General features: G+C 43.4%; 2 protein-coding genes across 4 annotated transcripts in view; both read left to right on the forward strand.

The window, feature by feature from the left end:
- ABCC5 (ATP binding cassette subfamily C member 5) overlaps positions 1-19,841 on the forward strand; it is a 51,066-nt gene extending 31,225 nt beyond the window's left edge. The window contains exons 16-30 of one of the 3 annotated variants that reach the window (XM_026854526.1): positions 1,211-1,313; positions 2,006-2,190; positions 3,268-3,414; positions 3,744-3,873; positions 4,407-4,560; positions 4,707-4,835; positions 6,014-6,200; positions 7,517-7,606; positions 9,960-10,149; positions 10,877-11,036; positions 12,068-12,146; positions 12,986-13,099; positions 14,179-14,343; positions 15,073-15,156; positions 17,721-19,836. In XM_026854526.1, the coding sequence (XP_026710327.1) occupies positions 1,211-1,313; positions 2,006-2,190; positions 3,268-3,414; positions 3,744-3,873; positions 4,407-4,560; positions 4,707-4,835; positions 6,014-6,200; positions 7,517-7,606; positions 9,960-10,149; positions 10,877-11,036; positions 12,068-12,146; positions 12,986-13,099; positions 14,179-14,343; positions 15,073-15,156; positions 17,721-17,780 (1,977 nt within the window). In that variant the 3' untranslated portion in view covers positions 17,781-19,836. Of the gene's footprint in view, positions 1-1,210; positions 1,314-2,005; positions 2,191-3,267; positions 3,415-3,743; positions 3,874-4,406; positions 4,561-4,706; positions 4,836-6,013; positions 6,201-7,516; positions 7,607-9,959; positions 10,150-10,876; positions 11,037-12,067; positions 12,147-12,985; positions 13,100-14,178; positions 14,344-15,072; positions 16,616-17,720 lie in introns of those variants that run through there. The other 2 variants (XM_026854525.1, XM_026854527.1) reach the window with 2 other exon arrangements.
- Positions 19,100-20,158, forward strand: part of RNPEPL1 (arginyl aminopeptidase like 1) — a 20,961-nt gene continuing 19,902 nt past the window's right edge. The window contains exon 1 of the mRNA XM_026854975.1: positions 19,100-19,125. Within this exon, the coding sequence (XP_026710776.1) occupies positions 19,100-19,125 (26 nt within the window). The remainder of the gene's footprint in view (positions 19,126-20,158) is intronic.

A 20,158-nucleotide genomic window follows, 5' to 3' on the forward strand; every position in this document is an offset into this window, starting at 1 on the left:
GTAAATCCAGAAATTAACAAGAACCATTCAGTAGGACATGCATTTAAAATATCAGCAATTTAATTTCTCTCACCTTTCTCCTGTTTGTTTCCTGAAGTTATTCTTTGGAGTAAGTGACTTTGCCTTTTATTTGATGATGATTTACTTCTCTAAGTATTGTGTACGTTTTCTCTTAGTAAAAAGAGCTTAAAAAGCACATCAGCAGTTTATTTTTTAAGAAATGAGAGGCTCCTTATTCACAAGTTGCAGACATTTAAAAAAAAAAGTTTCTGCAAAGGTAGCATTGTAACAAATGTATAGATATAGAAGGTGCTTGGTGAAATTTTCTCCTGGGAGATATTAGTGAAAGAAGCAAAAGAATATCAGGCATTCCTCTGCGTATCCTTTCTTAGGCATGAAGATTATAGTTTGGCCATTTAAAGATTAATGTAAAGACAGCTAACGAGATTCTCCGGTCTGCGTGCTTGGCTGACCTTTGCTGTCTCTCTGTAAACACTAGCTCATGGAAGGGGCGTTAATTTGCATTCTGATGGAATAAGAAGGAACGGATAGTAAAGTTAGATTCTCTGCGGTTTGACATGTGCAAGATGTCTCTTCTCAAGCAAAGTGTGTGAAGAGGACCCCGAAGACGCTGTGTAGGGGTTTCAGTTAACGTAGGCTATCTCTGAACAGATAGTAACTTCCATTTGTGGGAAGATGGCTGGGTTTAGAGCAGTAAGTGTGTGTGTGTGCAGTTGAGTGTTTAGACATTTGATTTCTGGAATACCAAGTTAACCTGATTTTTGTCTTTAGAGATGTTTCATGAGAAGCTCTCCTGAGCAAAGTACTAGGGGACTAGCGAAGTTTGGGGGAAAAAAAGCTTCTTAATGAAATTGTGAGTTATTTTTACAAGGGACATGGGGATTTTATCTTTTTTATTATCAGGAGTGCCAGTCCAGTACCACGTATGCACATAGTGTCACTGATTCTGAAAATTAACCTTGCACACTACCAGTACAGATTGGGAGCAGTTCAGATAATAGAGGGGGATAATTTAATCTACTGAAGTTGGCAGTTATCTGTAATAACAGCAAAGTATCCTCCTTGATATGAAGGCTAAGCTCTTGAAAGCCTTTGTCCTTAGGAGGCAGCTTATAAAAAGTTTGGGTTCAGATATGAAAATGTCAAATCAGATGACTTTGGTATGTTTAATGTCATTGTTTTCCTGCAGATTAATATAAAGAAGAACACAAACAGTTCACTGAAAAGGCCCCAGGATAAAAGTACGAAAACAGGGTCTGTGAAGAAGGAGAAAGTTGTAAAGAAGGAAGAGGGTAACTATGTAATCAGATTTCTGGCTGTAATTATTTTATACACCAGTAAGCTCAAAACATTTGTTTTCAAAATGTGTTATGAGTGTACGTCTCAGGTTTTGAAAGCTGTCTCAAGTCCTGGTCAATCAGCATGGTTGATAGGACACAGACAGTGGGCAAAGAACATTCATTAATTCATTAAATATGTGCCCCTGCACAATGTTTTTAAGTTCAATCAGGCTGTGCTGGTCAGATGCCATTGGCATAAAGGCCAAAGTTTGTAGTACCCTGTCTCCCACTCCACTGCTCCCTCCTGTCCTAATCTGTGTAGCTTGGTACTTGCAGAGTCCTAGGCAGGACATGGCATCTGTGTATGAAGAATTGGAAGATGTGGCCTCTGTTTTGTGGTCCTCTCTGTTTAATGTTAATTTTGACCTTAAGCAGGGTTTAAAAAGCAGTAGTGAGGCTGATACCAGCCTAGTATTTGTCTGTGCTGATTATACTTCTTCAGACATACCATGACATGAATGACTCCGCAGAGGAAATACAACTTTTTGTAAAGTGGTTTGAACCATTGAGTTCTACATATTAAATCTGTGTTTCTGAAAGTATCATATACAGTTTGAAAATTGCTACAGTTTTGTTTGTTCACAAACTTACAGGACTTTCATGGAACAGCTTTCTTTTCCTCACTCCCTCCTCTTGTTTCACAGGCCAGTTGGTCCAGTTGGAAGAGAAAGGCAAAGGCTCTGTCCCCTGGTCTGTTTATGGTATCTACATTCAGGCAGCTGGAGGCGCCTTTGCGTTCCTTGTCATCATGGCACTGTTTGTGCTGAATGTGGGCAGTACAGCTTTTAGCAACTGGTGGCTGAGTTTCTGGATCAAGCAAGGCAGCGGGGTAAGTAAATAGCTTTTCTAGTCTCTTGTGTCTGACAGGCAGGGGGATTGCTCTACTAGGCTAATCCCAAGCAGTCCTATGAGACCAAATGGTGCTTTCTAATTTAAGCAAGTTGTAAGGCTTCCCAGGAGGTGATCTCACTAGAGAGTCCATCTCCAAGAACAAGAGAGCTGCGCTAATAAGAAAGGTAGAATAGCTCACGTGGTTTTATACTGCCCTTTTGTTCCTTGTCTTGGTTAGTCTAAGAAAAGGAAGTAAAAATGTGAAAGACACCAACAAGCTGCAGGAGGGATTACTAATTTTAGTGCTGATTTTTGTTTGAACATGGCCTTACATCTAACAGGATAATCTTGTTAAAGTATATGGTTTTAAGTCAAATGACTTTTGGGAGTTGCTTTGAAGACTGTGATGAGCTGGAATGATTTGGGACTTTTCCCACTCAGGGTTTTGATTGCAACTGTTCTTGCATCTAAAATTCAAATATAACTGCAAGCTTTTTTTTTTTTGGGCGGGGGTAGCAAACTACTAACCTCAGAGGAGAAATAATGAAGTACAGATGGCCAACAATATTAAAATAAGGAATGAGATCCTTAAACATACTTAACAGATTAAAAAAAACAGAGAATGAAAATGTATGATAGTGTGACAGTAAAGAATTTACTGCATACTGGCAGAAAATAACAACTGCATTTGATAAGAAGACAATGTACAGCCTATCCAAGGTGAACATTACTGTGTAATAGGAGTGGTGGTATGCCAGTATCTGGTGTTGTTCAGAAGAACACAAGAAGTGATAAGCATGACATCAGATTAGGAATCAAATGAAGTTGGTATTGTGGTGGTATTTTCAAAAATATTGTAGGAAAAAGGCCAAGGGCTACAAATCTGCAAGTCAAGTATCTCTGCTAGGGAGAACTTTCTGAAGTATTCAAAAATCATTGAAGTGCTTTATTTGAAGAAGAAATATCAAATATGGTGGGAGGGGTCAGAGGACAGTTAAATTCTACCACATGTAATGTGTACGTGATTAATCCTTGTCCTAAATAACTATTCACCGAAACCTTGAATTTTCTGCAGAACACCACTGTGACTTTGGGAAATGATACCATCATAAGCAACAGTATGAAAGATAACCCTCACATGCATTACTACGCTGGCATCTATGCACTGTCCATGGCGGTTATGTTGATTCTGAAAGCTGTTCGTGGTGTTGTCTTTGTAAAGGTACATGCCAACGCTGTTGTTTTTCTTGTTCCCTACCTCCTTCTGCATGTCACCGTGGTTCTTTTGGTCACCTCCCAGGAGAGTTTTGAATGAGAGGAAGTCAGATCATGGGTTGTGAGGTTTCCATAAGTTATCTCTTGGGGCTGTATCATGCTTCCCGTTAAACTTCTGCCCAAATTAATAGCTTCCTTCCACTGGTTGGAAGCACAGAATGTGAGAACATTATAGTTAGAGAAAACGAGCAGAATGTTTTGGTCCCTGGGGGGGTGCAGTGACAGGAAGGCAAAAATCATCCTTTCATAACACTGCAACGTTTTCTGCATTGTTAGGGAACTCTCAGAGCATCCTCAAGGCTTCATGATGAGCTCTTCCGACGGATTCTGCGTAGCCCCATGAAGTTCTTTGACACTACACCCACTGGGCGGATTCTGAACAGGTTTTCCAAAGACATGGATGAAGGTATCTCACTGTATGCGCCGTAAATCCCACATTCAGACCTCCAAACTACCTCCTTAATACTCTCCAGTCTCTTGCTGTTGGGGTGATTGTATCCTGTATCTGTTGCCAAATGTGTACTTGTAATAGACAAAGCAGGAACTGGGACATACCTGGTCATGATTCTAGAAGGCAGCTGATACCTCAGGTCTGTCTGTTCACTTAGAAGGAAATGTGCTTTTGTACCTACAGGCTGCACATGGCTCTTAGCAGGCTCTTAGCAGTTACTGCAGGGGTAACCTAGAGTTTCAGGATGATGTTGATGTGCAGCAAAGGTAGTAATTTGATCAGAGCTGCGTCAAGGCTGTTTCTGCAAATTGGAAAGACTATTAGCATCTCAGAAGATAAAAGCACCTCTAATGAAAATATGTTTTTAATTTGAATAAGCTATAAGCAGTCACTGTCCTTGATGATGTACAGCTGGACTGAATTGCTTTATATAGGTTGTTTCAGCTTTCTGTACTCAAGATCTTCCTCTTTTTCTTCACCTTTTTCAGTTGATGTTCGTTTGCCATTTCAAGCAGAAATGTTCATCCAGAATGTCATCCTTGTGTTCTTCTGTGTGGGGGTGATTTCTGGGGTTTTCCCCTGGTTCCTGGTGGCAGTGGGGCCCCTCATTGTCCTGTTCACAGTTCTGCACGTTGTGTCTAGGTAAGTGCATCAGCTTCTTTGGCTGAAAGTAGAGATTCTTTGCCCTGTTAGTAAGGACAAAGGGTTCTTCAAGTATATATGCATCAATGTAGTGGTTGGCTTATGGTCATTGTACATGTCACTTAAAAGTGCTTCTTTCCTTCCAGAGTCTTTATTCGGGAGCTTAAGCGTCTAGACAACATCACCCAGTCTCCATTCCTGTCTCACATTACGTCTAGCATTCAGGGTCTCTCCACAATCCACGCCTACCACAAAGGACAGGAATTTCTGCACAGGTCAGTCTAGATATCCATCTGAGAGTGGTGGAGTACACAGCAGGGTGCAACAGGTTTACATTTAGAAAGATTTATTGATGGTGTCTACAGCTGATGGCATACATTGGCTCTAAGGGTGGAAGTTACTTTTTGGGGATAAAAATGAGGGAAGGAGAATGGTAAGCAAAAACTTCTCAGTAGCCAAATGGGAAGAACAGTGGTGGAACACTGTTTTTCACTGAGGTGGAAAACCTCAGGGTGCACATTGAGCTGTTAATCTCTGGGCACCTGTATAATTGGATAGCATTTATCAAGTATTTAAGTGATTGTTAGCCACCTTGTGTACTATGCTTAGTTTAGTATAAACTAAAATCTGCAAAACATATGTTAGTAAGGGAAAGTGGGACATTTCTCATGTGAGTGGTAGTTAGTTCCCATGAGAACCTGCCATAACAATATCAGGGTTTTGCAGGTGCAAGGTCATGAGACCAACAGTGTAGGAGCACAGAGAAAATTGCCACAGCAGCTCTGGAAAGACACTGCTACACCAGCTTAGATGAAAGGTTGCAGAAGTGCAAATTGCAGTCCTCTAACACCAGCAATGCTAAGGTGCTAAGGCACTGCACACACTGTGCAACAGCGATTGGTGTAAAACTGAGTTGGATGATCAGAAAATGTAGTCACTGGCTTTGTGAATCGCTCAGGTGTCTCCTTAAATACACTTTCTTGGCTCCGCAGTGTCAGGATTGTAAATTAAGTGGTTATTGATGTATTTTAGTGTTACCAGTCCTATCAAAACTTACTGTAATTTTCTTTTATACTGTATAAAATAACACATATTCTGAAACACTGCTGCTGTTAACTGTGGAGTAATTTGTAGCCATTCCTATGGAAGGTCTCGCGTAGGTGAAGTTGTGGTAAAAGTGTGTGTAATGTCCCTGAATTTTGATTCCCTCCAGTACAACTCGTTGTACACAGAAACTTGGTAATTAGACTTCCGAGAGTTTGAGCTAAGTAGGTATCTTACATTCAGGAAAGCCCATAAACTCTGCTTTTGTGGCCTAGTTTGAAACTTTGTCAATGACAGACTAGTCTTCCCACCCTGAATTCTGATACTGGAACAGGGGTTTAAGTAGCTCTGCTGTTTGTAGAACATGAGGCTCGTGGAGGTCTACTAACCTTTCCTGTCTTTGTTTCAGGTATCAGGAGCTCCTAGATGACAATCAGGCACCATTTTACCTGTTCAGCTGTGCAATGCGCTGGCTAGCTGTACGGTTGGACATTATCAGCATTGCTCTTATCACAACCACTGGCCTTATGATTGTCTTAATGCATGGCCAGATTCCTCCTGCCTATGCTGGGCTGGCCATCTCCTATGCTGTGCAGGTGAGTATGTCTACATACTGTAATATTTAATTTCTTATTTAATGTAGTTATTGCTAATAAGTAACACACCACCAAAAACTTTCCTTAATGCACTAGAATGGAAGAAGGTACTGTTACCCCTTTTGGTGAGGGAGGGGAAAGCAATTCTGAGTCAGGACCTTTTGATAGCAGCCAAATTCTAAATTATGAGAAACTAGATGCTTAAGGCTGTTGTTTTGGGTAGCTGCCTCTTTTTAAATGATGAAGTAGAAACTGTTTGAGGCTCTTTGTATGCTGCAAATTGCAGTTTTCCTGGATATTTCCAGAAATTGGATTGATGGTACGTCAGACATCTGCCAAACTGATGTCTTAATGTATTTATTGCCTGCAGTATGTTTTCACAGCGAACAGCATCCAGTGTTGCAGCTGTGCCAGTTAGACTTCAGGGCTCAGAATCCTTGCCTAGGAGAGCTGTTGTTTGGCCTTTTCTGCCTCCTGGTGGTAGTAAGGTGAAATTACAAAATTTAGACGGCTAATATTTAAAGCTGTGGCTTGTGGGAAACCTTTCTAAACTGCTGGCTTTAAAAGTGATTAATAAATTATGGTAATTTAAAAATTAACAGTTAACTAAAATTAACTTGCGTTGGGCACCTTAGCTATATGGTGCCCAATGCTGAGAGTAGTTGTATCAAATATCATAGAATTATTTAGGTTGGAAAAGGCCTTAAGATTGAGTCCAGCCGTTAACCTAGCACTGCCAAGCCCAGCACTACACCATAGTCCTAAGCCCCACATCTACACATCTTTTAAATACCTCCAGGGATGGTGACTCAGCCACTTCCCTCAGCAGCCTGTTCCAACGCTTGACAACACTTTCAGTGAAGAACTTCCTTCCTAATATCCAGTCTAAACTTACCCTGGCACAACTTGAGTCCATTTCCTCTAGTTCTATCACTTGTTACTTGGAAGAAGAGGCTGACACCCACCTCACTACAACCTTCTTTCAGGTAGTTGTAGAGGGTGATAAGGTCTCCCCTCAGCCGCCTCCTCTCCAGGCTAAACAACCCCAGTTCCCTCAGCTGCTCCTTGTAAGACTTGTGCTCTAGACCCTGCACCAGCTTCACTGCCCTTCTCTGGACACACTCTGGCACCAGAATGTCTGTCTTGTAGTGAGGGGCCCAAACTGAACAGTGTTCAAGTGCGGCCTCACCAGTGCCCAGTACAGGGGGACGATCACTTCCCTAGTCCTGCTGACCACACTATTCATTAGGTTCATCTCTTAATTCAATAATATTTCACACCTCTAAATTTGTCTTTGCTTTCTCCCATCACTCCAGTTAACAGGGTTATTCCAGTTTACAGTCAGACTTGCTTCAGAGACAGAAGCTCGCTTCACCTCAGTGGAGAGGATTGATCACTATATCAAGGTTGGACAATAATTCATTCAACTGACTGCTGTAAAATGTCTTGTTGCTTTGTTATGTTGCTGGCATAAGAGAAGAGCAAGTCAACCATAGTCTGCCTTAGTACAGAATGTATGTTTCTGATCTTGTAAACACATTAATGCATGTACTGTAATACTGCAGAGTGTTGTGTGAAGCACATATATAGGCACTGGCAGGATGAATGGCACAAGAGCTGGTCAGTAGCTATGCTTACAGGCACCACTTGCCTGGCATCACCGAAGTTACAATAAGATATTGAGAGTTTGCTGATACTCTTGGTAGAGTGGAGGGTGTGAAAGGAGTAACCGGGAATTCAGTACAGTATTTTACAGTGAGAGGATGGTGTTCTGGCATCCTTCATTCCAAATGCAATGGAACTCCTTCATTTAAAGACAGATAACTGTTTGTTACTTTATCTACATGTAATTCTGCTTCATCCTGATAAGTCTACTTCTTTTCTTCACAGCTATCCTATGTAATGTATTTCTGTATGCTTAAAAAGTCAAGGAATTGCTCTTATTGTAAACAGGAGAAACATGTTAGGCTAAACATGAGAATTGTGCTAGGCTAAATGCCTAACAAGCTGCTCTGATTGCTCTGGTTAGCTGTAACCCTTCCTTCATAATTAGGATTTCTGTGTGCAGGACTGAGCATACGTCAATTAGGAAAGTGTAGTGAGGAGAAGGCCTTCTGCTGGGCCAGGTCTTTGAGGTGAAAGACTTACTTAACACATAGTATACATTCCCTCTGAACTTTGGAGGGAGATACGTATCTATTTCACAGAATCACAAAATTGTTCAGGTTGGAAGAGACCTTGAAGATCATCCAGTCCAACCATCAACCCAACATTTACAGTTCCCAAATACACCAGATCCCTCAGCACTATGCTGACCCTACTCTTAAACCCCCCCAGGGATGAGGACTCCACCACCTCCCTGGGCAGCCCATTCCAAGGCCTAACAACCTGTTCTGTAAATAAATTCTTCCTAATATCCAGTCTAAACCTTCCCTGGTGCAATTTGAGGCCATTCCCTCTTGTCCTATTGCTTGTTACTTGGTTAAAGAGACTCATCTCCAGCTCTCTGTAACCTCCTTTCAGGTAGCTGTAGAGGGCGATGGGGTCTCCCCTTGTTTTGCCAATTATTAAGCCTAGCATAAAGGACACAACCAGCATAAAGATAAAGAGACAACTGAGTCAACAAGCCAAATACATAAGACCAAGGAAGCCACACACTGAATCTCTACACAGCCCGTGTTTACAAAAGCCAGACCTGACTGGAGCCCAGTGCCAGGGAGGCGGGAGGTCCTTCCCCAACAGGGAACTCTGCACAGGGCATCCACCTCACAGACAGACACTGCCCCTCCTGCAAGTGGTCCCAGCTTTTATCCCTCAGTGGGACACCTGACCTTGGGTTACTGAATGCAGACACCTGGGGCTCATTTACCCAATGGCTCTGTCTGCAAGGCCACAGCACCCTGGAGGGAAGCCTAAAGGCAAACTCACCCCCCCTTTGGGAAGGGCTGTGGGAATCACCCATATGTCAACCTTGATTAGGGGCTTGGGGTTGAAACCCCAGCATTTCACCCCTCAGCCTCCTCTTCTCCAGACTAAACCCCCCCCAGTTCCCTTAGCCCCTCCCCATACGACCTGTGCTCCAGACCCTGCACCAGCTCTGTTGCCCTTCTCTGGACACGCTCAAGTAATTCAATGTCCTTTTTGTAGTGAGGGGCCCAAAACTGAACACAGGAATCGAGGTGCAGCCTCACCAGTGCTGAGTACAGGAGTAAGAACACCCCCCTGTCCCTCTCTGACTGGCAGCTCTCCAGCCACTCTTCCCCAAGCCTGTAGTGCTGCTGGGGTTGTTGTGGCCCAAGGGCAGCCCCCGGCATTTGGCCTTATGGAAACTCCTCCAGTTGGCCTCAGCCCATAGCTCCAGCCTGTCCAGGTCTCTCCGCAGAGCCTCCCCACCCTCGAGCAGATCAACACTTCCACCCAACTTGGGGTCATCTGCAAACTGACTGAGGGTGCACTCAATCCCGTCATCTAGATCATCAATAAAGATGTCAAATAAGAGTGGCCCCAAAACCGAACCCTGGGGGACACCACTTGTGACCAGCCACCAACTAGATTTAACTCCGTTCACCACAACTCTGAACCACTGGCCCACATCCAGCCACACAACTCATCATAAAACTGCCATAAACTGATATGGGCCAAGTCTGCAGGGAAGAACTGCTGCTGAAAGCTGCAACTCTGCAACTGATAATTTTCCTTTCTGGTGTTTTATTTACTGGAAACTGAACTAATGTTTCTTTTTTTTTTTTTTTTTTCCAGACACTTTCCCTTGAAGCTCCTGCTCGAATTAAGAATAAAACCCCTCCTCTGGACTGGCCACAGGAAGGTGAAGTTGTTTTTGAAAATGCAGAGATGCGGTACCGAGAGAACCTCCCTCTAGTACTTAAAAAAGTGTCCTTTACCATCAAACCGAAGGAAAAGATTGGCATTGTGGGAAGGACAGGCTCAGGTAAAGAAAAACACCATGCAGAGTGAAATTACTACTTTTACAGAATGGAAATTGAATAGAGTGGGGCAGTCATACTGATTTTCCTCTGTCTTCTGTGTTTGAATAAATCGTTGATTGCATAGGGTTGGTCCAGCAGTCTGTCAGTGGTGGATTCTGTTCATGTGCATAGATAAGCAGGATCCCTGTAAACAATAAACAAGTTTCCATTTACAGTAGAGGGATAGCCTACTATACTTGAGCCAGTACCTTCATTATGTTTAACACCCCAAGCCACTTGTCAGCACGGAATGCTGCCTATAACATGCTCATGGCAGCTTATTTGACTCTCTTGGAAGCTTTTTATTCTGAAACTGTGTCCAGGTTTGGTTCTAAGCTATCTGTAATGCAAAGAATCAAAACCTCTGTTTGTGAAGTGACTTAAATCAACTCCTAAATGTAGTTTCTAAATAAGCAATTAACACTGCTTGATTTGGTTTATGTGGCAAGGTTTTGCTAGTGGGGGTTGGGCAGCACTACAGTGGTGGCTTCTGTGAGATTAGGAGCTGCCCCTACAATTGCTTTGAAGTTCAAATGCTGAACCCCAGTGTTTTTTGAGCATTGTTTGCCAGCACTTTATGGTATTTTAAAACACTTTCTTACACATGGACAGCTTTAAAATGCTTTCTCATCTCAAAGCTGCCATGACTCTGTAGAAACACTAGTATTGTTTTTCCTGTCTCATTTTTAGGGAAGTCTTCCCTTGGAATGGCACTCTTTCGTCTTGTTGAACTGTCTGGAGGCTGCATTAAAATTGATGGAGTGAAAATAAATGACATTGGTTTGGCAGATCTTCGCAGCAAACTCTCAATAATTCCTCAGGAACCTGTGCTATTTAGTGGCACTGTGAGGTTAGTAAGACCATAAGAAGGCAAGAAGGGCGAAGCGGGCTACCAGCTTATACTTGAACTCAAATAGGTGCCTGGTGAGATGTTAGTTCTCGGGCATTCTAGCTTCTGTTCTGTTTTTGAAACAAAAAAAAGCACAGCTAGATGATTTTAGCTGGCCCAGTGCAGAACTGGATGTGATCATCCTCTGTGGAAGTCTTGCTTTCCCTTTAGATTTGATTCAAGTTCTTGTTATCTTCCATTTTTACCCTTTTGTTCTTTGGCTACTCTAAACGTAGTGTGCTGGGAGCATCTGGTTTCCTTGGCAAGGACATTCTGTCAGTGGAAGGCTAGAAGGGAATCTTCTGTCTGGATAAATTGGCACACTGCTGTTTTGCCATTCATTGCGGATTAAAAATTCTGGTTATGTTTTCTGCTTTGCCAACTGTATCCTGGGCTGCCTCAAGAGAAGTGTGGTCAGCGGGTCAAGGGTTCTCCCCCTCTTAATTTGCTCTTGTGAGACCCCCCCCTGCAGTGCTTCACCCAGCTCTGGGGGCACCAACATTAGAAGGGCGCTGACCTGCTCCAGCGGGGCAAGAGGGAAGCCACAAAGATGCTCAGGGGGCTGAGGCACCTCCCTGTGAGGACAGGCTGAGAGAGTTGGGGGTGTTCAGCCTGGGGAAGAGAAGGCTCTGGGGAGACCTTAGAGTGGCCTCCCAGTACTTAAAGGGACTACAGGAAAGTGGGGAGGGATTTCATCAGAGAGTGTAGTGACAGGATGACAGGTAACAGTTTTAAACTGAAAGAGGGTAGATTTAGATTAAATAAAAGGAAGAAATTCTTCCCTGTGAGGGTGGTGAGGCCCTGGCACAGGTTGCCCAGAGAAGCTGTGGCTGCCCCCTCCCTGGAAGGGTTCAAGGCCAGGTTGGACGGGGCTTTGGGCAACCTGGGCTGGTGGGAGGTGGCCCTGCCTGTGGCAGGGGGGTTGGGACTGGGTGATCTTGAAGGTCCCTTCCAACCCAAACCATTCGATGATTCTGTGATTCCCCCTCCAGATCAAACCTGGATCCTTTCAATCAGTACAGTGAGGAGCAAATCTGGGACGCCTTGGAAAGGACTCACATGAAGGAGTGTGTAAGTACTGTGTGCCTGATGAGATACACGTTTGTGTTTTGGCTTCCAAACCATCATATTGTGTTAGTAGCTACTTCAAAGACCTTTAGGTAAAGCTTTTTCTTTGCAATTTTTTTCCCCCCTCATTGTTTATGCTATATTTCAGGTGTGTACTTTTTTAGTATGTAGCATAGCAGAGTGCTGCTTCATCACATGGACTCCTGGGGTGTTAAAATATTTCAAGTGATGTTGTTCTCTATGTGCCTTAGGTGTGCATTCTGCATTTACATTTCAGACTGTAAATGTCACACATGGACATTTATACCAAACTTAAAATCTGGCCTTGCTGCCACGATGCTTCCAGCTCTTTTCTTGTAAGTCAAGTGGTGTATATGGCTATGGTACGTAGGCAGCAGTAATTCCTGCAGGGACTAGGTTCACTCTTTTCTCTCGGTGAGAAAGATTGTCGGGAGATCTGTATTCATATTGACATGATTTTGTACATGGCTTTTTTTCTAGAAATTAAATACTTTGTACTTAAGTCATTCCAAGGCTCCCTACTAAGGTGATACAGTTCCTTTAGCTTAGTCTTAGTGGTGTTCTCAGGAGCTTTCACTGAGTCTCAGGCATTTCAGCCGGACTGAGCAGGTTTGATGTTGTATTGCTGTTCTAGCATTAGTCTCTTGTTACTTATTTCCCCACCAGAGACGGCGGGGGGGGATGGACAGCAAAGTGTGACGGATATTTTGGAACATGTGCAAAATCAGATTTGCAGCAGGAGCAACTGTTTGTCTCATGCCATGGAGATACAAAAAGTCTGTGCAATGCTCTAAGATTTTTGCCTCTGCTTTCTCACACAGGTTGCCCAGCTGCCTATGAAACTTGATTCGGAAGTGATGGAAAATGGGGAAAACTTTTCAGTTGGAGAGAGACAGTTACTGTGCATAGCTAGAGCTCTACTGCGTCGTTGCAAGGTGAGCATAGTGATGAGAGAAATAGCTGGAGATAATGAACTGATAGGATTGAGCAAGTCTTTTTGTGCCAGATTCATTCTGTCAGAGGAATCGCACCAACAATTATTGCAATGCAGAGAGGTGTAGGGTGAGAAAAACTAATGCAACACCTGTAGCCAGCAGCTACCTCCTGTAATGTCCTGCCATCAGAAAGGTATTGCTTGTTAGTGTTAATGATAGTGTGTCAGACTGGCCTAATCATTTATTCAGTGTCCTGTTACTGGTGAGCATCAGACTGTTTTCCTTCCACCTTCTTGTTAATGTCAGCCAAGTATTTTCCTTCTACATGGTGCTCCACTAAAATGTGGTCTTCAAGTGGAATTTGGGACCGTGCTATCTATGCCAGAAAATTTAAAAGTTTTGCAGGAATGGAAGACAAATAGTAATTATGATGAGCAAGGACTTTTGGATTGAGATTGACCAGGATTTTATTAATAACATCCTTTTTTCTTAAACATGGCACACCATAGCATTTTAAGGTTCAGTCTCCATTTGTTTTAGCCAGACAGCTCAGCAGAAGTTACTGCTCTTTGCAGTACCTGCACAAAGCAAGTCTAGTTTAGCTTTTACAAGACACCACTCCAAATCGGTTTATGTCTGAGTCTGAGAGAAAGAGTAATTCTTTCCAGCGTAAGAAAGCTAATATGCATAGTCAATATTGACTCATTCTAGAAGGAATGTCACCAGCAAGGATGTGTCAAATTAATTTACCAGTAAAATTTGTATTTGAGATTTAGCTGCTGAATGTAAAACTGAAAGTAGTGGAAACTTGAGGCCCAGGTCAGAACCCGAACTTCTCATGGCTCTAGGATGTGCCCAGAAAATGCAAGTGTGGTCCATAGGGTAACTTTGTTGGAGGCAGTTACATAAAGAAAACTGAAAGTGTGCTTGTAAAAACTACTGTTGTGACCACAGCATCCCTAAGGATTGCCAGCTGTGACAACTCTGGGTCATGGTAGTTCTGCCCACTCTACATATTTTTATGTTCGGGGGGGAAAGTGTTACTGTGGGTGCCAGCCAGGATTGTGTGCTGCTTTCAGATTTTGATACTGGATGAAGCAACAGCTGCTATGGACACAGAGACAGACTTACTGATTCAGGAGACGATCAGAGAGGCATTTGCAGACTGCACTATGTTAACAATTGCTCACCGCCTGCATACGGTACTGGGCTCTGATCGGATCATGGTGCTAACACAAGGACAGGTAAGCAGAAAGACTGTGTGGCTGCAGTTCCTGTTGCAGTCTGGTGGTGCCATATGTACAGGCTGAACTGAAGGAACAGCTGGTATTATTGCAGGGTAGAAAATCTTCCCTGTTCATTCACATCCTCGGTAATAATACTCCAACAGAATCGGTTATTGCCTGACTGTGACAAAGATCAAAGAGGGCAAAATTTCTTCTACACCCCAAGAAAGTACCATAGAGTAATAGACTCTCTTTTAAAGTGTTTTTAAAATTCCCTTTGTAGGTTAATTCTGAGATGGGTAATAATGTAAGCATCTCTGCTGGGACTCAGTGGCAGTTTCCCATTACTCTTATGAAGACCTCTGCCATCAAACAGGCAATGAGAGATACTTTACCCACTTTTCAGGCTTCTGTGTGAAAGCCATAAACAGTTAAACCAAATGTAAGAACATTTGGTAAGATTTTTAAAGTTAGAGATGGCAAAAACCCATAGCATCTGCCTCTGTCTGCCAGAGCCACCAGAGGTTGCTTCCTGCTGGGTAGTTCCAGTGTGTGTTTGAGCTAATTTGAAACATCCCAGGTTACAGTATGTACACATAAATGCACCTACTTTTACTGCCTGTTGTCTCATCTAAAGCCAAATGCCATGTTGTGGCTTCTTTACTACCATGTCACAAGTCTGAGAGGTGGGAATCTGTTTTCTGCCGGGTTTTACTGACAGACTTTATCTGCCTTGTTTGCTTTTAGGTAGTGGAGTTTGACACGCCGTCTGCTCTTCTGGCCAATGAGAACTCACGCTTCTATGCTATGTTTGCTGCTGCAGAGAACAAGGTTGCTGTCAAGGGCTAAAATTCAGGGCAAAGTCACTTTAATTTTGGAGAGCTGCACTCTCTGCCTGTGGCAGGCCAGCTCTTCCTCCTCCTTCAAGCAGATTATTGCCTTTTCATCTTTTAATTTCTAGCACAATGTGTCAAGTCAGAGTTTTTAAAACCACGTCAGAAGAATTCTTCATGTTTTTATTATTGTATTTATTCCATAATCATATTACTGTTTTTGTTATTAAATGCACTCTACAAATGGCTCAGGGAGCCATAGTTATAAATGTATCAGAGGCCTATAATGAAGCTTTATACATGTAGCTATATCTATACATAATTCTGTATATAGCCTATATTTACAGTGGAAATGTAAGCTGTTTATTTTATATTAAAATAAGCACTGTATTAATAACAGTGCATATTCTTTTCTATCATTTTTGTACAGTTTACGGTACCAGAGATCTGGCTTTGTTATCGGACTGTATTAGACACCGTTTTGTCTTTTACAGTTGGTCTTTTCCTAGTGCCAGATTTTCTGTGTGTCTGAGTGAAGTGAAGCTTTGCAATAGTGTCCTTTATTGTCACATCTTTGTTGTCTAGCGCAGGGGAGAAGAGCTCTGTGGTGTAACTATTGCAATTGTAATTTATCAAAGCTATTTGGAGCATCGCTAATGTTCACCATGGCAGCAGCTGCTGCTTCCCATGACGCTTTCCCAAAGCAGGGGTTTTAGTGATCTCCTGAGTGGAGAACCACTTCTGGGTCACGTTAAGGCCTCATATTTTCTCAGTGTCCTGATACGGTATTTCTTACTGCATCAGCAGGGTTTATTTTAATTCAAGCAAGCCCAAGCTCTTCCTGCTTCGCTGATCCAACACAACCAAAATCTAACTGTTTGTGGAATGATCTGTACAAATTAATCGTAAGGTTCAAATGATACTCTGTATGCTAGCAGGAAAGCCTTTTCAGAGTTGCTTCAGCTGACTGACTCCTTTATCTTGAAGCTGCTAACACTCCTCAGAGGTTTAGGTTGGCTGTCATTGGCATGGGTAACACTAACTCTTTGTTCTGCTCACTTATACTAAGGTTAAACAACATCAATATTTCCTGTTTCTTTATTGCACACTTGTGGGGTGGGGGACTGTTTCCTTAACGTCTTCTGGAACTTTAAACAGGTTCCTGTTGATCAGGATGTAACACTGGTGTAGGACATCATTTTCTTACTGTAAAGAGACCTACCTCAGGTTACTAGGTCCTGTGTAGTATGTTGCCATGATCACTGTACACCATCCCTGTTTTACAGGACCTGTGGCCCAGGTGGGCACGGTCGCTCCTATAATAGCTGTGACTTATTGAATGGTCAGCGTTGCATGTCTTTGTCAACTTGGACATTTTGTAGCCTTAGCATGTTTGCAAAATGTCTCACTGAGGCAGAAATCTGAAAAGTAAATAAAACTATTTTGGGTTTTGTAAATTTTATTGGCGTAAGTGGTTTGTTTCAGGCACATAAATCACTTCTCACCTTTTTGAGCCCTGGGGCAGAGTTTTTGCAGGCTGCTTTTTTTTTTTTTCTTGTCTATGCGCCATGGCCTGATCTGTCTTTGGAGTAGAAGCGTTTCTTTAAAAGTGTAGTGGGTAATTTTGGTGCCCTCCAGCATGGGGGTGGCTTGCAATATAGATATGTTTATGTTGAGTAGTACAGGGAATAATAATTTATAGTGTAAGTATTCAAGCCAAGTAGCAAGCAGGGGGATGTCAGATGGAATACAGAAGATTTTCCTTAGGCTCAGATTTTTCCACTTACCTGCAAGCATTACTGTTTATATTGTGACAGGACTGCGAAGTCACAGCAACAAGCATTTCTATCTACCACTGCCACAGGCAAATTACGGCATTAACAGAGCTTAGACTGTAGCTTGAAGACAGCACAAGAAGTGTCATTTGTTGTAGTTGTTCTTTAGTAACTCTTGTCCTAAGCAAGAATTAACTAGCACAGACTTTACCCCCCCTCACAGGCCTGGACCCAAGCTTATCCCGTGTCGGGATCTGGCCTCCATTTTGCTCAGTGTTACTGAATTCAGATGTATGTTGTGGTGTGGGGCAAGGGACAAGTAATAATAGGCCTCTCTCCAAAGAACACCCTGTTAAGTGTGTGTGTGTGTGTGTCTTTTTTGATCAGAAACTGGGGAGAGGCAAGAAGGGAGCAGGGGTGATAGACCAAAGAGGTAATTCTCTACTTCTTCCCTAAAGGGGGAGTTGGGTGTAATGTGAAGATGAAGGCTGAATACCTTAAGGGGAAAGGGAGGGAACAAGAAATGTATCTGCCTGAGACTGGTTAAAACAGTTCAGTCGGTTGTCATGTGCAACTCTGTCAAGGACAGGATTGCCTTGGGGCCTGCAGAACTGAGTTTACCCCAAGAACTTCAGTATTTCCCTTGAATAAAAAAGGCTAATGTACCTAGTTCTCAAGTGCCACTGGGGCCAGAGTGTGGCTTCATTTTGCAGCTAAGGCTGAGCTAATGGCAGTCTGGGCAAAAGGGGAGCGAGCCATCCTGATCTTGTCCTCCTTCTTCTTCCAGGCTGGGAGTTCCTTCCACTTCCCCGATGCCAGCACTGGCTCTTGCCTGGTCCAGCAGTGACCCAATTCAGAAAGCTAACTTGCAGAAAGTTCACCCTCCAAAAGCAGGAATGCTGTACAAAGAAGGAGACAGGAAGGCACACCTGGAAGGGAGGTGAAGTGGGGCTGCTCTTTTCAGTAGGTGCTAACTGTAACACTAGCATAGGCACGAGAGGAAACGGCGCTTGGGAATCCATTGCACTGAACTGCTGCTTCCCAGTTATGCTCTCCTAAAAAGGTGAATACTTCCCTTCTGCTTCAGCGAGCTGAAATAGCTCCAAAAATGTGTCAAACAAGGGCCTGTGATGGAGCAGGCGAACAGTCATCTGTGGACAGCAGGGATTAGCTCAACCGTTTTGTCAAAGCTTGGCTCCAGCATTGTTAACTTGGAATTAAGGAGATACACTGCCAGAGGGAAATGTTCTTTCTGCTGTAATCACTCATCTGCTTCAGCTAGCACTTGTCTTGCAGACAGTACAGAAGTATTGCTTCTCACATGGGTAGTAGTAATTTTTTTTATTGGCTTTTGTCCTCAGTCACAGGAGCAAGCTGAGGCCTGGCCCAGGGCCCTGTCACTGAAGTGGAAGGAAGAAACATCAATATTTACAAGTGAGACTGAAATATCTGTATCTTTGAAGCATTCTACAAGAGGTTGATGATGATGGGAATTCTCAGGAATTGGATCCTACTTTAGAATTTATAGTGCGGTATCCCAGAGAAGACTTGGTCCTGCAAGGAGCAGGATAAGACTGGGGGATTGGGACAGAGGCTTTCCTTAAAGAGATCTCACCCAAAATAGCATGGAGATAACACATCCATCTTAGCATACAGCAAAGGCTGTGGCCACAGACCTACAGGTGTGAAATTTGAGAGATATTTGCCTGGGATAACTTGTTTGTTGTATTACCCTCAGGGAGCTCAGTTGCATCTGTTTTGCTTATTCTGTCCAAACGCAGTGAGTACAGCCAATACTGACTCATTATCATAAGCTTAGAGACTCAAGAGAGAATGTGTTCCTGCTCATCTCCTCTATCTATGAGGGGAAATGTATTTATTTGGGACTTCAGTCAAAATGCAGGTAGGATTCTATTAAAATTACCCAAGTGCAGTTAGATCAGTGTAATTAAGTCTAAAGCCAAGCCCTGAAGTTATGCTGGCTTGAACGCCTGAAGAGATTTCACCGTTACTGTAATGAAAGTTATACAGGGTCAGATCCTGAGGTTGCTGGGGATATGGTCTGCATATCATCCCTAGATGAAAGCTAGAGGGAGATCAAGCAGCCTTAGTACATCGCTGGGAACAAAGTTTGAAAAAGCACAATTATTTCAAAAGGCAAATGGTATGAGTGATAGGGCATATCGGAAAGGGTAAATGCAGAAAATGTGATTTATAAGAAGAGGATGTGGCAGGACAGAAAATTTCTCTTAGAATGGGACAGAGCAAAGTCAAAATTGCTTCTTGAAGGTGCTTCAAAAGAACATACTGAGAAGATGTAGGGTGGCTGTTATGCCTTCGTCAACCAAAGAGCTTTCCTGAACGCTGCCTTGTTCTTTTTTACCGCAACTGTTTTGCTATATATAAGCAATCACACAAAGGTTTTCTTTGTAGTCCCGGTTTCAGGTCAGTCTAGGATAATACTGTGATTTGGTTCACCCTTGGTTCAGCTGGTGACAATAGCCACACTGTGCTGGGGCCACAGTTTCTCTCTCGAGTGTGATGGTAACAGTGGAAACTCAATTGGAACTTGGTGTGGATGCTGTTGCTGAGGCTTGGGAGGTTTTTAGAATGCACTACTGCAGGTTCATTAAAGTCACAACCTTGTAATAAATGTCCCTGTGTCATCCAAAAGACGTGCCTTGGAGACTTGTCGGGCGGCTGAGGTAGGCAAAGCATAACAGTGAAAATGACTTAGGGAGGTGTCAGGACGTGGGGCAGAGATTTCCTGTACACCGACCACTCTTGGGCTGCCTGCAGTTCAAGTCACAGTTACCTCCAGCACTCCTCCTTCCTGTGTCCTGCCACTGCCGGGCAGGGAAACCAGCGGTTGGATGAAGATGGTAATTGTGTGGTTTCTGTCCAGTTTAGGAAGGCAGCAGCGGATGGTGTGTGACTGATTGCCTCGAGGGCTGGGGGAGTGAGGCGTGTTCTGCCTGAGCTGGGCTCTGGGGGCAGTCTGAGTGGTGGGGGCAGCAATGACAGGCAGCCAGGGTGGGAGGGAGGAGATTAAAAAAAGGGGGTGTAGGGGGTGCTGGTAGAGGGAGGAGGCTATTTAGGGTTAGACTGTGAGCTACGTGTGAGCAGTGGGACCAGGAGCGGGAGGGAGGAAGCCAAAGTAGGTACCGGTGGGATGAGGGTGGGTGCATCAGCCCTGCGGGGAGCCGCGGCGTGGAGGGGCTGGGG

This window comes from Athene cunicularia (genome assembly GCF_003259725.1).
Source record: "Athene cunicularia isolate RWA chromosome 9 unlocalized genomic scaffold, athCun1 chr9_part1, whole genome shotgun sequence".
NCBI classification, from domain to species: domain Eukaryota; kingdom Metazoa; phylum Chordata; class Aves; order Strigiformes; family Strigidae; genus Athene; species Athene cunicularia.